Genomic DNA, 15,727 nt, shown 5'->3' on the forward strand with positions numbered 1-15,727 from the left:
AATTGAAGTCGATACCATTGATGGATTTGCAGACGGGACAAGTGAAGAGGCTGCCCTTGATCTTATCAGCAATGCTCAGAGTGCGGCTGACAAGATTGCAAGTGATGTTGTAGAACAATTCCGCAACAATGATCTTCAGCCGAGCGATGATAACTCTGATGATGAAAGGACTGATTCTGACTGAGTTTGAATGTAATACATGGAGGCTCAATTTGTACAATACTGGTGTATTTATGCTGTGCTTGATGATTCTTGCGAAGTTTTTGATTTCTTAAAAGTTTTTGCTAAGCTTTGTTGAGCCTAAAACCCAAAGAAGCTATTAAAAACTTTCAGTCCTCGCAAACTAAGTAGAAAAACCAAACAAGGCAATGATAAACCGAGTAAGCAAACTGAATTGATAAAAAATCACACTCCATTATTATGATGATAGCCCCCGACTGACAACTTCAAGGAGAAAACTTGATGTTTGACAGTCAAAATAGGGAAATACAATGATAAAGTTAAGCGTAGAAGCGACGAAGATGTTCAATGTTCCAAGAGTTGTCGACGAGAGTGCCGTCTTCGCGCTTGAGTCGATATGAACCTGGCCGGGTAACTTCAGAGATAATAAATGGCCCTTCCCATAGAGGAGATAACTTGTGCCGATCTCGTGTGGTTTGAATTTTCCGTAAAACCAGGTCGCCGACTAGAAAGGCACGAGATCGAACATTGCGATTATGATAACGTCGCAACCCTTGTAAGTACCGAGCTGACTGAATCAAAGCTGCTTCGCGGACCTCTTCCAGTCGGTGCAAGTCGTCCACTCGGTCTTCTTCATAGCGTTCTTCACGGAAATTACGGAAGCGCAAAGATTCGAACTCGACTTCACTCGGCAACATTGCTTCTGCCCCGTAGACAAGGAAAAAAGGTGACTGGCCTGTGGCCCGACTGGGCGTAGTACGCAAAGACCAAAGTACTGATGGTAACTGTGACACCCATTTGCCGGCATAGGGTTTAAGCCGGTCAAAAACTCGAGCTTTAATCCCTTGAAGTATCATGCCATTAGCTCGCTCCACCTGTCCATTGCTCATTGGGTGTGCTACTGAGGCATAGCAAATCTTGATTCCAAAATCTTCACAAAAGTCTTTGAAAACTCCGCCGGTGAATTGTGTGCCATTATCGGTGATGATCCGATTGGGTACTCCGAATCTGTACACAATGTTGATGAAGAAATCGCGAGCATTATCTGCTGTAATCGTGGCAACAGGCTTAGCTTCGATCCACTTGGAAAATTTGTCAATGGCCACAAAGAGGTGCGTGTAACCGCCGACTGCCTTTTTAAACGGGCCGACCATGTCGAGCCCCCAAACCGCAAACGGCCAAGACAGCGGGATAGTCTGCAACTCTTGAGCTGGTAGATGAATTTGTCTGGCAAAAAATTGGCAACCTTCACATGTGCGCACAATTTTGTCGGCGTCGGACACTGCAGTAGGCCAGAAAAAACCCTGCCGGTAAGCTTTGCCAACAATGGTACGCGCTGCAGCATGGTTTCCGCATATCCCAGAATGTATGTCCTTCAACAATTGTCTCCCTTCCTCTAAAGATACGCAGCGTTGCAGAATTCCTGAAGGGCTTTTCTTGTATAACTCGGCTTCATGCATAACATAAAGTTTGCTCCGCCTTGAAATCCGCTCGGCTTCATCTTTATCTTGAGGGAGCTCTTGGGAAGTTAAAAATCGTATGAGGGGCTCTCGCCAGTCAGCTTCAACCATAGCTATGTCATGAGTGTCCGCAACTTGAGTAGCATCTTTGTGAGGTACTGTCGGCGAATAAAGGTGTTCGACGAAAACATCAGATGGCGCTGCCTCGCGCTTGGATCCAAAGTTGGCAAGTCTATCGGCAGCTTCATTGTTGTGTCGAAGAACATGGCTGAGCTCAAGCCCGTCGAACTTATCCTCCAGTTTGCGTACCTCTTGTCGATATGCCATCATGTTGTCGTCAATGCAGGACCACTCTTTCATAACTTGGTTGACAACCAGCTGTGAATCACCTCGGACAATTAGACGCTTTATCCCTAGGGAAATTGCAATCCGTAGCCCATGAAGGAGCGCCTCGTACTCGGCGACGTTGTGAGACGCCGAAAAATGTATCCAAAGCACATAACTTAGTCTTTCTCCAGTTGGGGAAATCAGAACCACTCCAGCTCCAGTGCCTGAAAGTCTTTTTGACCCGTCAAAATGCATGGTCCAGTGCTCTATTTTCTCCACGGGGGTATCCTCTTGGCACTCGGTCCACTCGGCGACAAAATCAGCTAACGCTTGAGACTTGATTGAAGTGCGGGGCTTGAATGATATGTCCAAAGACATCAACTCCAAAGCCCACTTAGCAATCCGCCCATTTGCTTCGCGGTTGTGCAGTACATCGCCGAGTGGAAATGATGTGACCACCGTTACCGAGTGACCTTGAAAGTAATGAGACAGCTTCCTGGTAGTAATTAAAATACCATATAACAGCTTCTGAACCTGAGGGTACCTCGTTTTGGAGTCGGTTAGGACCTCGCTGACGAAGTAGATTGGTCGCTGAACTTTCTGGACATGGCCTTCTTCCTCACGCTCGACAACCAAGACTGTGCTCACGACCTGGGAGGTGGCTGATACATACAGCAACAACGGCTCCTGCGGGTGTGGTGAAGCTAAGACCGGTGGCTTGGTGAGGAGTTGTTTGAAATCTTCGAAAGCCTTCTGTGCTTCGGGTCCCCATTGGAAATTATCTGTTTTCTTCAGTAGCTTGAAGAAGGGCATCCCCCGCTCGCCAAGTCTTGAAACGAATCGGCTGAGCGCCGCCATGCATCCAGTCAGCTTCTGAACGTCTTTCTGGGTGCTTGGCGGTTTCATGTTGAGGATAGCAGTAACTTTCTCCGGGTTGGCTTGGATGCCCCTATGAGACACCATAAAACCAAGCAGCTTCCCTGACGGTACTCCGAAGGTGCACTTTTCAGGATTCAATTTCATCCTGAAAGCACGGATGCTTGCAAAGGTTTCTTCTAGATCCGAGATCAAATCATCCTTTTGCTTGGTCTTGACGACTACGTCATCCACATAGGCTTCAACGTTGCGGCCGATCTGCGTTGAGAAGCATCTTTGGATCATACGTTGATAAGTTGCTCCTGCGTTTTTTAATCCAAACGGCATGGTGACGTAGCAGTATGCCCCAAAAGGCGTGATGAATGAAGTCTTCAAGCAGTCGGATTCCTTCAGTCGGATCTGATGATACCCCGAGTAGCAATCCAGAAAACTGAGAAGTTCGCAGCCGGCGGTTGAGTCAACTACCTGGTCAATGCGAGGCAACCCGAAAGGATCTTTTGGGAAAGATTTGTTAAGGTCAGTGTAATCGACACACATGCGCCATTGCCCTGTCTTTTTCCGAACCAGGACTGGGTTAGCCAGCCAGTCGGGATGAAGGACTTCTTTGATGAAGCCTGCTGCTAACAGCTTGGTCAATTCCTCCTTGATCGCGTCCTTCCTGTCTTGTGCAAATCGGCGGAGTCGTTGTTTAATAGGCTTGGCGTCTTCTTTGACATGTAAGGAGTGCTCAATCACCTCTCTGGGAATACCGGGCATATCCGAAGGTTTCCACGCAAAGATATCTTTATTATTTTGAAGAAAGGTGATGAGCGCGCTTTCCTATTTACAATCTAACTCGGCGCCTATTACAGCAGTTTTGGTAGGATCGGAAGGATCTAAGGGAATCTTTTTAGTCTCGGCTTCGGTTTCCCCACTTTTTGAAATCTTGGCAGCTGGCACTTCTCCTTCGCTCACCGTGGTTGCAGCCAGTCGGATTTCCTCTCGGGCAGACGCCATCTCGCGGGTTTGGGCCATATCACAACTCTCCTTGTCACATGTGACAGCTTGCTTGATGTCGCTCCGTAGGGTTAGGACTCCTCGGGGACCAGGCATCTTCATCATCATGTATGTGTAGTGCGGGACGGCCATGAACTTGGCTAACGCCGGGCGTCCGAGTATGGCATGGTATGCTGTCTCGAAATCGGCAACTTCAAAGCTGATATTCTCTGTGCGGAAGTTTTCCCGAGTGCCAAAAGTGACCGGGAGAGTGATCTGGCCGAGTGGAGTTGCGGATAATCCTGGAATTACTCCATGAAAAGGCGCATTGCTTGGTTTTAACTCGGAGCGAGGGATCTGCATATCATCCAAAGTCTTGGCGAAGAGGATATTGAGTGCACTGCCACCATCAATGAGGGTTCTGCGAAGCTTGACATTACGGACCACTGGGTCTAGTACCAGGGGGTACCGCCCCGGGTGGACCACTCGGTCAGGATGATCCGAGCGGTCAAACTTGATTGCAATCTCTGACCATCGAAGATACTGGGGTGTGTCGGGCTGAACAGCATTGATCTCCCGTTCGGTCAGCTTTTGCTTCCTTTTAGACTCATAAGCCATGGGGCCGCCGAAAATATGATTGAGCTCCTTACGGTGGTCTTGAAATCCAGCCGGGGTGTCGCCGTCGTCCTTCTTCCTTGACGTGCTTTGTTCCTCGTCGGAGTTCTTCCGAGTAGACTTGGTGTACTGCTCCGCGAACTGCTTGTAGATGAAGCATTCTTTGGCCACGTGGTTGGAGTTTGGATGATGCGGGCATTGGGAGTTCATGATCTTGTCGAAGGTGTTGACGCGCGAACGCTGTCGAGAAGAGTGAGCGGCGGTTGCAACAAGTTCCTCAGGCTTGCGCTTGCGGTCCTTATGATTGTTACTTCCACCTCCTCCCGTAGCCGGCGTATTTTTCGGCTTCCAACTGGGACCCGACTGCTTCGATGCGGTGACGGCGTCTTCGGCTTTGGCGTACTCGTTGGCTTTTTCAAACATGAGCTTGACTGTTCTGGGAGGTTTGCGCCCGAATTTGCCGACCAATTCTTCGTGGCGAATCCCTTTGGTGAATGCGGCGATGATGACGTCGTCGGTGATGTCGGAGATCTTGTTACGTTGTTCAGAAAATCGCCGGATGTAATCTCGAAGAGATTCTCCGGACTTCTGAATGACGTTGTAAAGATCATATTGTGTGCCGGGACGCTCGAAGGTGCCTTGGAAGTTGGCGATGAAGTGGTCGCGTAGTTCGGCCCAAGATCCAATTGTACCACGGGGCAATCCATGGAGCCAAGATCGGGCGGAATCCGCTAAAGCCACTGGTAAATAGTTCGCCATGGCCTTGTTGTCTCCTCCTGCTGCGCGGATTGCGAGACCGTAGACGGTAAGCCACGATTCGGGGTTAGTGGTGCCGTCATACTTCTCTATTCCAGTCGGTTTGAAGCCGGCTGGCCAATCCACTCGACGCAGGTCGTCGGTGAAGGCTGCAACTCCGTCAAGGTCGTCGTCGCGGCGATCCGGCGAGTGATGATAGCCTCGAGCTGCTCGGCGCTGCGTGATTGTGTCGCGAAGATCGATGGGGCGGCGACGAGGTGGTGAGCGAGGCCGTTCCACTCGGCGCTCCCTATGAAGTTCGGGAGGCGAGTGAACAGACCGCTCGTCGTGGCCCCTGCTCCTGCGATTGGATCCTGCTCCAGTAATGCTGAGGCTTGGATGACGGTAGTCATGAGATCGGAAGTGGGGGACCCGGCTGCCAGTCGGCGTGTGGACGCTTTCGGAGTTAACTGGGACCGTCGCCGCAATCATGGTCTTCGTCTGGTTCAAGATGTTGACGACGTGGTCGGATTGATTGAGCTCGTTTTGGTTGAGGAGGGTGTCGAGAAGGGTGATCGCGGCAACCGCATTCTGTTGAGGGGTGCGGAAAACCGGTGTCCCTTCGACATCTTGCTGGCCGATGAGATCACGCGCTCGGCGCCCTGCTTCCAAAGCTCGTTGACGTCGATCCTCAGCCTCCTTCGCGGTCCGCTCACGGTCCTGCTGCTCACGCCGTAGCCGTTCTTGTTCTTGCGCTTGATGCTCCTCCTCCAGTCGGCGACGTTCTTCGTTCTCCCTGGCTTGGCGTTGCTCCTCCGTCTCATTATTGGCCATGAAAACGCCAAAGTAGAGAGGGGTGTAGTTGTCATCTAGGCTTCCGTCGAAGTCGTCGAAGTCGTCGAAGTCGTTGTAGCGAGAACTAAATTCGTCGTACTCCACGATGTCAGTAGGACGTGAGTCGACGGTGGGAGAGCTGTTGTAGTCATCCAGCTGATCCGTCGAAACCGTGCCGAGTGGTTGGAGGATGACGCCGACTTCCCTGAAGCTAGGCGAAATCGGTGTTGAAGCCGACTTCCGCCTAGGCCTACGGGATGAAGGCGCTGTCGTGGTGAAGACGGCCGCTAAATCGTCGGGGAGCTTCATCAGGACCGGTGGGTAAGCCCCATCATCCTGATCTGGTATCGTTGGAGAAGATGCGATCTCGGCCGAGTGGTTTGAAGCCGACTCGGTTGAGGTGGTCTTGAAATAGCTTTCAGCCGCGTTCGGGAATCCAAACGGGACCGAAAGCCGGTTCTCTCCCGACTGGTCTGATTCCGAGTCGAGGAGAGAAATCTTGCCGAAGTTGTTGGTGATGAAGTCGAGGCTGCCGAACCGAAACGTCTGCCCGGGTGGGAAGACGAGGTCGTCGATGCCGGAGATGGAACCCATTGCACTGATCGGCGAAAAAGCTTGACGCTACCCCTACCTGGCGCGCCAACTGTCGAAACTAGATTTCGGCAATAATAAAAGGGGGTGGCTATCAAGCTAGGAAAGTGTATGGGTTTGGAAACAAAGGATTTATACAGGTTCAGGCCTTCTTATAAAAGAAGTAATACCCTACTCCTGTCCGGGGATGAATCCGCCGAGTGTATTATTGATTGTATGATTCGGGAAAAAATCAGCATATGCCCCTAGAGGCGCCCGGACCCCCCTTATATATGGGAAGGAGTCCGGATTACAAAAGATAATCTATATTCCTAACGGAATATGAAGATACAGATAAAATACAGTCGTAACCGACTAAGTCTCTGGGTGTTTCCTTGATACACAAGTTAAGAAACAAACCCGAGATACAGATAAGATATTCTATCTACATTAGGTATCCTGTACCCAGTTCGAATACCATCGCCGTGTAGATATGGGATACCCATAATCTCCACACTATCATACAGGACCGCGGCATAGGCGGCTCCCTCATCCGTCTCATCTTCCATGATTGTTTTGTCAGGGTATATTTTGTTTCTTCCTCCGTTTAATAATGTAAGTCATTCTATCATTTCTCACATTCATATTAATGTTAATGAATCTAGATATATACATTTCCTATCTAGATTCATTAACATCAATATGAATATGGGAAATGATAGAATGACTTACATTGTGTAACGGAGTGAGTACATATCGGTACTTCATCTATTTCATATTATAAATTGTTTCGGGTTTTAAATGGATTTATGAGTGAATTCATTTATATTACCTCTATTTCTCATTATAAGTCATTCTATTTTTTTTCCTAGTCAAACTTTCAATTTATAGAAAAATATAGTAACTTTTTCAGCACAAAGAAAATATTATATTATCAAAATGTATTAAATGTTAATCTTAATGATATTAATTTGGTGTTGTAAATGTTGCTAAAATTTTTCATAAACTTAATCAAACTTAAAAAGGTTTGAAAAAAAATTAAAATGAGTTATAATACTCTCTCCATCATATTCCAAATCTAAAAAATTTACTTTTGATAGGCATATTTCAATCCAACCACCTATTCTTTTAATGACTTTCTTGGATTTCATGGGGGTGGCTAATTGGCGCGCGCCCGCCTGTTGGCCCCGGCCCGGAAGCCCATCAGGCTTCTTTTTTTCTTTTTTTTCGCAAGATTTTTTTGCGATTTTTTTGCCTTTTTCTTTTATCTTTTTTTTCGCTTTTGTCTTATTACTTTTTTAATCTTTAGCACACATATTTTTTCAAAAAATGTTTTGAGTTGAAAATTTTTAAATCTTTAACTTGAAAATTTTAAATTTTGATTTGAAAGTTATCAAATCTTAAGTTGAAAGTTTTCGAATCTGAGTTGAAAGTTTTTAATCTCAAGTTGAAAACTTTTAAATCTGAGTTGAAAGTTTTCAAATCAGAGTTGAAAGTTTTCAAGTCGAAGTTGAAAGTTTTCAAATCAGAGTTGAAAGTTTTCAAATCTGGGTTGAAAATTTTTCAAATTTAAGATGAAAAGTTGAAAGTTCCAAAATTTGACTTTAAAAAATTTAAATTTTGAGTTAAAAGTTTTTAAATCTGGGTTGAAAATTTTCAAATCTAGATTGAAAGTTTCAAATTTTGAGTGGAAAGTTTTTAAATTTGAGATGAAAGTTTTCAAATATGGATTGAAAACGTTTCAAATTTGAATTGAAAGTATTCAAATATCAGTTAAAAGTTTAAAATTTTGAGTTCAAAGTAATAACACAAAAATAGAAAATAACTAAAAAAACAAAACGTGAAAAAAAAGGGAAAAAGATGCGGGCCTAACAGAAAAAACACAAACGACGAGTCCTTTCTCGATAAAAAAAGTGCGCGCTATTTGCTTAACTCGCGCAGATTTTCCGGAATTTAATGCGTGACTCTCCATTCTTCCACACAATATTGGCTATATAGGCATCGAGAAATGTAAATATATTAATAAATCGCTTGTTTACGAGAAATAACTAGTAGCATATTTAAATGGATGATAAGTAAAATTACTTATCTTTGATCGGTGTGTCAAGATGAAATATAAAAAGTAGATGAAGGGAGTACGAAACAGAGGACCAAAACAACTTATATAGTGAAAAGGAGTAGTAGTTTTGAAGCACTAAGGAGGTACTAGTAGCTTTGAAGCACTTGGGACTAATGAGTGGTTGCACAATGCATGCATGCATGCATGAGTATTGCAGGGTTGCGATGGTTCCGTCCTCCTTAACGCGTCCGACGAGAACCCTCGTCCTGAGACGGCAGCGCCGGTGAGCATCGGGCTGGAAGGATTCGACATCCTGGAGGAGATCAAGGCCGATCTCGAGAGGAGGTGCCCCGGCGTGGTCTCCTGCGCCGACATCCTCATCTTCGCCGCCCGCGACGCCAGCAGCATCCTCAGCAACGGCCGCGTCCGCTTCGACGTCCCCGCGGGCCGCCTCGACGGCGTCGTCTCCTCCGCCTACGAGGCCCAGGCGGAGCTCCCGGATCCCACCTTCACCATCCGGCAGCTCATCGACAACTTCGCCCGCAAGAACTTCACCGTCGAGGAGCTCGTCGTCCTCTCCGGCGCGCACTCCGTCGGCGACGGCCACTGCTCCTCCTTCACCGCCCGCCTCGCCGCGCCGCCCGACCAGATCACCCCGTCCTACCGCAACCTGCTCAACTACAGGTGCTCCCGCGGCGGCGGCGCCGACCCTGCGGTGGTGAACAACGCCCGCGACGAGGACCTCGCCACCGTGGCGAGGTTCATGCCGGCGTTCGTCGGCAAGCTGCGGCCGGTCAGCGCCCTGGACAACACCTACTACCGCAACAACCTCGACAAGGTGGTCAACTTCAACTCGGACTGGCAGCTGCTGACGCAGGACGAGGCGCGCGGCCACGTCCGCGAGTACGCCGACAACGCCGCCCTCTGGGACCACGACTTCGCCGCCTCGCTGCTCAAGCTCAGCAAGCTGCCCATGCCGGTGGGGAGCAAGGGGGAGATCAGGAACAAGTGCGGCGCCATCAACCACAGCAAGAGCTAATTCGGCCACTTATGCAGGGGGTTACGTACATGCATGCAGACGATGTGGTCGTAGCCATATGTTTTCTTGTTATATCTCATCGTTCTAAAATACAGAAAACCTTGTACTCGGAAAAAAAAGACTACTCCAGTATAATATAAAGTATTTGTATTTGTGGTTATCCATATATTTACCTGTTATGAATTGTTACTACCTTTGTCCCTGATTTTGCATCTGTTAGTGCATAGACTAAATCCCATACATATTTAGTACTCGTGGATTGTCATGTAACTGGGCTGAATCGGTATACATATTGAGCCCATGGCTAGCTAGGCTCAATCCGCTGCGATAAGCCAATCATTCAAGCCGTTACAAAAGGAGCAGATCCAACAGATGGGGGGATCGAACAAAATAGATGAAACCTGAGTTCTTCCTTCCGATGCTCTCTCTTCTTCAACCTCTGTATCTCTCTTCTCTTCAATCCCTGGCTATCTCTTCTTCTCCAATCTACTGCTAATTCTCAGTCTTGATTCCATTTCTCCCATTTGTATCCCAAATACTCGTGTATCAAGTGTTGGAGGAAGAATTGTGTGCTTGTGCTGGAATTCACTAAATCACATAGAGTGTTATTTGCGGCACCCGCACTGGCCCCTGGGCCATGCGTCGCGTACGTTTGGCTAGTGAACAACGTGCGAGCTTGGATTGGATGGGGAACTGCGGGCGCGCTAGCCGTTACACGATCGAAGGGTATCAGAATCCAAAATTAGTGACCGAGGGTGGGAATTACGATGCACAATCACCCGACCGGTATCAACGACGACAGGGACGAGGCCGACGCGACGCACACGACGGCTGGGGACGAAGCGCGGGCTGCATGTCTCGTGTAGCCTCGTCGTGGCGATCGAGCGGTGCACGCCTCTCAGTGGCGCAACGACTATCTTTGACGCGGCGTCTCTTCGTTCGAAATCGTTACGACGCCACGCTTCTAGTTACAGTTTTACAACGTGATATTACTACCACGACGATGGCTCAGCGGCGAAAGGTTAAAACACGTTGCTAAATAGAGGTCGCGGCAACGGGTGGGAAAGCCATGTAATCAACGTGACGTCTCCAGTTTACCGAGGTACGAGTACCTTCCAGGTCAACTCTGCTCCCCTCTCCATCTGTCACTAATCACTTCACCCCGGCACGCACATCCACCATCGATCCACGTATATAAATCACCGTCACGCCTAGCTCCTGCTTTAATTTGCTGCACCACTACACTACTACTCCTACACACTGCATCGATCAACACCGACGCATCGGTCAGTTTCACTGCGATCGTCAAAGCTACACACGGTATAGCAGTGAAAGATGTGCAGCGCAGCACGCGGTGTTCGTCGTCACGGCTCGCCGGTGATCATAGCGTGGGCGATCCTGTTCTTCTCCATTGCGTCGTTGTCCTTGTCGGAGGCGCAGCTGCAGGTCGGATACTACAACTATACTTGCCCCAGGGCGGAGGACCTCGTCCGCAACGTCGTCCGCGCCGCCATCCTCCGCGACCCCGGCAATGGCCCCGGCCTCGTCCGTCTCTTCTTCCACGACTGCTTCGTCAGGAAGAAAAACATTGTCAAACTTCAACAAATTATCCCTCTTCTTCCACCTTGTCAAGATCAGCAAGAAAAACATTGTCAAACTCAAATTCTGCTACATATTCCCTAAACTTGAAATTATCAGTTCATTAAAAAAAACAATTTATGTGCAGTGAACAACCAATGTAAGACGTACGAACAAATGTTGAAGACAGATCTATCTTTCTATTCACTTATACTAGCAATCATTTTGTAGCTACCAATTAATAATTGCAGGGTGAAGAACATTGTTCTCCAACCAAAAAGGATAATTCGTCATAAAGAAGAATCAAGGGCAAATGATTAACAGGCAGAACTAAAATGTCAAAGTAGAACTCACAAAGAGCACGCTACATTCGATCTGTTAGTAGAATTTATACAACCATTGGCTGTTGAATGCTATAGCATTAAGAAAACATTTGTTTAGGTTTGTCCCCTTGTTTCTTTTGCCAGGAGATGGCAGAAAATGCTCTATAAGCTTTATAGAAGAAACAGGTGTTCGAGAGATAAAACCTGAGCTACTGATAGTGGACCCATCTACTAGTCTGGAATCACAAGCTAGATGTGAGAACGTGTCTACATTAGAATTGTTGAGTGTAGGGAAGGATACCTCTAAAATCGTGGAAAATGCATTACTGAATTCTTCAAACAATTCTTCATTTGCAGGCCAATAAGGACTCACCAAGAGGTATGACATGAAATGGTCCGGGGTGTTCAATGGTAGTATTCACTGATGCTCCAGCGCTATGAGCAGGAACCCTGCAACTGCTCACTGAGATTCAAGGTCAGAGGCCCGTTGATATTCGCCAGCCGCGGCGCCGCCGCCGCCGACGAACGCATCGCCTTCTTCAGCGGCGGCGGCGGCGACAACACCTCAACAGGTAAATGCCCGGATACACTAGTCCGCTCGATCAGCAACGTGTCTACGAGGGATTCTGCGAACGACGAGCATGTTGCAAAGGAATTTGTTGGGCGCCATAGAAACCTTTTCAATGCCACAAACATATGCATCTCTAGCGGGCCTCCAAACTTGCTTTTCACCGTGGCAACAAAAATACTACACTGGTAACCAACCCATCTAATGCCGTTACTTCTCAAATTCGTTCGATACAACTCCCGCAGCACTTGTTTTCACAGTCCCTCTTCACACTCGCAATACACGCCGCCTTTTAGTCTGCACCTCCGTTCGTAGCCTTGTCTTCTCCTAGTCACTTTTGCCCTCTCCACTAGCACTTGTGCCCATCAGATATCACAGAGGGGAGTCCAGCACGGCGACGGGCAAACGTCTCCTTCAGATGACGAATAGTGACCACAATAAAAAATATACAGACACCACCGGACACGACCTTGAGCACCTCCCGATGCACTTGCATACCTTGCCCATCCCTGTCGGAATATACAAATCCAAAAAAAAAATGCAATGTTAGCAAATTCTCCACCCACTTTCTCGTCTCAACCGACAATGATCATCTCGCATTTAGTTTCTCTTCATACTTCCTTGTTACTGTCTAAACCTATAACAAATTCACAAGCCACACGAGAAACTTCACAAGTTATATATTTCGAGCCGAATGTAGTACCTCATCACAGCATTCAAATGGTCAATTCTGAGATTGAGCTTCCAGTAAGCTTCCTCCCATCCTCCTATTTTTATCTTCGTCAAACTAGCAAACGGCATATTTTCTTGATGTGCCAAAACAACCATGCAAGAACAAACTGTTTGCTTCAGATAAATATCATTTTCTTGCTTGCTAACTACATAATATATAAAGGCCATAATTAAAATCGATCCACATATCAGTCATACATATAAAATTTAATATATGATCTGCATCATACAAAATTAATCACGCAAGCACCTAACGGCCATAACATACATAATTTTGATAATATTTTTGTAAGAAATTGTTTGAAGATGCGAGTAACCATGCGAAGACAACAGCGTCAACACATGCATATGCACATGTGCAAATAACTTAGAATTTTTCATAAAAACTTCACAAGGTACAAAAGCCAAACCAAACTTTTCACTCAACACTACATATCTTTGCACTAATTGGCACTTTAAACTAGGGTTCAGCAAATCAAAGGATGTTGTCAGATAAAAGCTAGTTCAAACAATCATTTTTAGTGTCATAGCAATATAAATCACTTTAGAAAATCCTATCAAATAGTTTCTTGTAGCAAATCAGAAAACAACTTTTTTTCAGCAAATCACACCAAAATAGTGATATAAAATATTAAACTAGCAACATTACCCTGGTAGCTCGCGTGGAGAAATAGCAGGACAGGGTGAGTGCGGATAAAATCTGAATCTTAATCAGAAAAGAACTGTACCCAAATACTAAAAGCAGACTCCACCCGTGTGGCAAGAAGGACAGATGATCAGCGCAGCAAGACTTCAACCACAGAGAGATCAAAATGCAACTTTAGGTAACTTCAGGACTTTCTAGGGACAGAAAATAGGGGCAAAACTTCTAGGGACAGAAAACAGGGGTAAAACTTCCAGCGTCACAGGTAGCTTCTCCAGGTCACTCCTCTCTCATCCAGTTAGGAAGCGTGGATGCAAATGCAGAATCGATTTCATCCGTCCCCGAAAAGAAATACAAGGGATTTTGGCAATGCGAATGCAGAGCCAAAATCCCTCATATTTGGATTTGGGGACAGAGGTAGCAGATAGGCAAGGCAATTAGAGCAGTAATATTACCCTGGTAGCTCTTGTGGAGAAATAGCGGGGCTGGGCGAGTGCGGAGGAAGCCCATGGTGGGGTGGAGGTGGCGGCGGACTGAACAAGAAACAACAAGTTAGGCGCATTTAACGGAGGAATAGTGCAGCAGCAATAACCAGGAATTTTGTTCAACAAAATAGGCAAGCACACGCAACAATAACAAAATGATCCAATCCAATTACTAGTATCAACTCAACTCAATAGAGCAGTAGTAGCAAATCAGAATAGCAAGAGGGTTTGGTTTACAATTACTGTACCCAAATCCACCCGTGTGACAGAATCGATTCCCTTTGTTTCATTCGTCCCAAAAAAGAAATATAAGGGAGCCTATATTTTTGGATTAGGGGACGGAGGTAGCAGATAGACATGGCAATTAGAGCAGTAATATTACCCTGGTAGCTTGGATCGGGAAAGAGAGCGTCTGGGTGAGGGCGGAGGATGACCGTGCCGGGGTGGAGGCGGCGGCGGCGGCAGCGGCGACGGCGGAAGAGAACTGCATCGAATCGAGAAGTACAAGAGAAGCACAAAAAAAAATTCAGGGGTTAGGGTTTATCTGCCGGAAGAAAACGACGGATCGACGACCAAGTTAACTCACCGGAGTGGCGCCCCGAATCACCGGAACCAGATGCAGAGAGATCGCCGCGGCGGTGGCGGCGGCGGGAGCGAACTGCATCGAATCGACAAGTACAAGACAAGCACAAAAAGAAAAATTAGGGGTTAGGGTTTATCTGCCGGAAGAAAACGACGGATCGACGACCAAGTTAACTCACCGGAGTGGCGCCCCGAATCACCGGAACCAGATGCGGAGCGATCGCCGCGGCGGTGGCGGCGGCGGCGCGCGCCATCGTCGGCGATCGGAGGAGGGAGGGAGAGGCCGCGGCGACGCGAGTGCTTTGGATTTTCAGGTCGGTCGCACGCACGCACGCACCTTCGCCGTGCCTCACGCCCTGGACCTTTACAGGTGATGCGGCCCATTAACGTAACACCCCGGCCCACCACCCCAACCACGGTTCTAGGGCCGCCTAATTCTGTACTAGGAAAAGTTTAGGATTAAGTTCATTTCAATTTGCCGTCGAGTTCGAAATTCGTCTGTTGACCACAAGACCGGATAGAACGCACCCTCCAACTTACAAAGCCATGCAAATGAGGTCCCTCAGCAGTATTATCCCCGGTTTTGGCTGACGTGGTGTCTGCGTGGCAATTTGATCAAAAAAAAATGGTGGGGCTCATGTGGCCCCACATGTCAGCCTCACTAATCTATTATTTTCTCTATCCTCTCTCTCCCCTGGAGCAGGCGACGGGCAGGGCGTAGCGGCTGGCTGAGCGAGACGAGCAGCGGCCAGAGCATGCGGGACGGCGGCGCGGTGGATGGAGCTGCAGCGGAATGGGACAGTGGTGGGGTGGAGCAGAGGGATGGGCGGAGCGGCGGGGTGGAGCTGATGAGGCTGAGGCTGGGACAGAACCCAACGAGGACGCGTCAATGATCGGCAACGGCTATGTGGAGGAAGATACCAAGGATGGGAAGAGAGCGCCAGAGCTGCCTCGGGTGGTCATGGGGTCGTCTATTACGACCCCAAGCCCGAGGACCTCGCGATCGGCGTCGTGGTCGTCGACGCCCTCCTCTCGCTTGGTGCCGGAGCGGTCCCTTGTTGCCATCTCTTCGACTCCGCCGACTCTGCCTCCAAAAGTACACCCAAGGTCCCTCAATTTGTCATCAAATTACAAAATCATCCCCTA

At 47.8% G+C, this 15,727-nt stretch overlaps 3 protein-coding genes across 5 annotated transcripts; 2 read left to right on the forward strand and 1 right to left on the reverse strand.

The window, feature by feature from the left end:
- The first annotated feature begins 1,760 nt into the window (after window positions 1-1,760).
- On the forward strand, window positions 1,761-9,353 carry LOC112939636 (peroxidase 2). The gene is made up of 3 exons (XM_066312339.1): window positions 1,761-1,970; window positions 8,849-9,233; window positions 9,316-9,353. Exons 1-3 carry the CDS (start codon window positions 1,761-1,763, stop codon window positions 9,351-9,353), a joined length of 633 nt encoding a protein of 210 aa, XP_066168436.1.
- Window positions 8,845-9,773, forward strand: LOC107276461 (peroxidase 10). Its single transcript, XM_026026824.2, has one exon. The coding sequence runs from the start codon at window positions 9,395-9,397 to the stop codon at window positions 9,668-9,670; it is 276 nt and encodes a 91-aa protein (XP_025882609.1). The 5' UTR covers window positions 8,845-9,394; the 3' UTR covers window positions 9,671-9,773.
- Window positions 9,774-12,195: 2,422 nt separating this feature from the next.
- On the reverse strand, window positions 12,196-14,974 carry LOC4342434 (uncharacterized). 3 transcript variants are annotated; one of them, XM_026026780.2, is made up of 6 exons: window positions 14,761-14,974; window positions 14,586-14,657; window positions 14,382-14,483; window positions 13,970-14,047; window positions 12,843-12,945; window positions 12,196-12,648 (listed from the first exon to the last, which is right to left on the reverse strand). In XM_026026780.2, the coding sequence occupies exons 1-6, from the start codon at window positions 14,963-14,965 to the stop codon at window positions 12,489-12,491; spliced, it is 720 nt and encodes a 239-aa protein (XP_025882565.1). In that variant the 5' UTR covers window positions 14,966-14,974; the 3' UTR covers window positions 12,196-12,488. The 3 variants fall into 3 exon arrangements, with proteins under 3 accessions (XP_025882565.1, XP_015645782.2, XP_015645780.2); XM_015790296.3 differs by having other exon boundaries at window positions 12,843-12,978; XM_015790294.3 differs by having other exon boundaries at window positions 12,843-13,017.
- Between the last annotated feature and the right edge of the window lie 753 nt (window positions 14,975-15,727).

The sequence above is a fragment of the Oryza sativa genome, chromosome 7, assembly GCF_034140825.1.
Source record: "Oryza sativa Japonica Group chromosome 7, ASM3414082v1".
NCBI classification, from domain to species: Eukaryota; Viridiplantae; Streptophyta; class Magnoliopsida; order Poales; family Poaceae; genus Oryza; species Oryza sativa.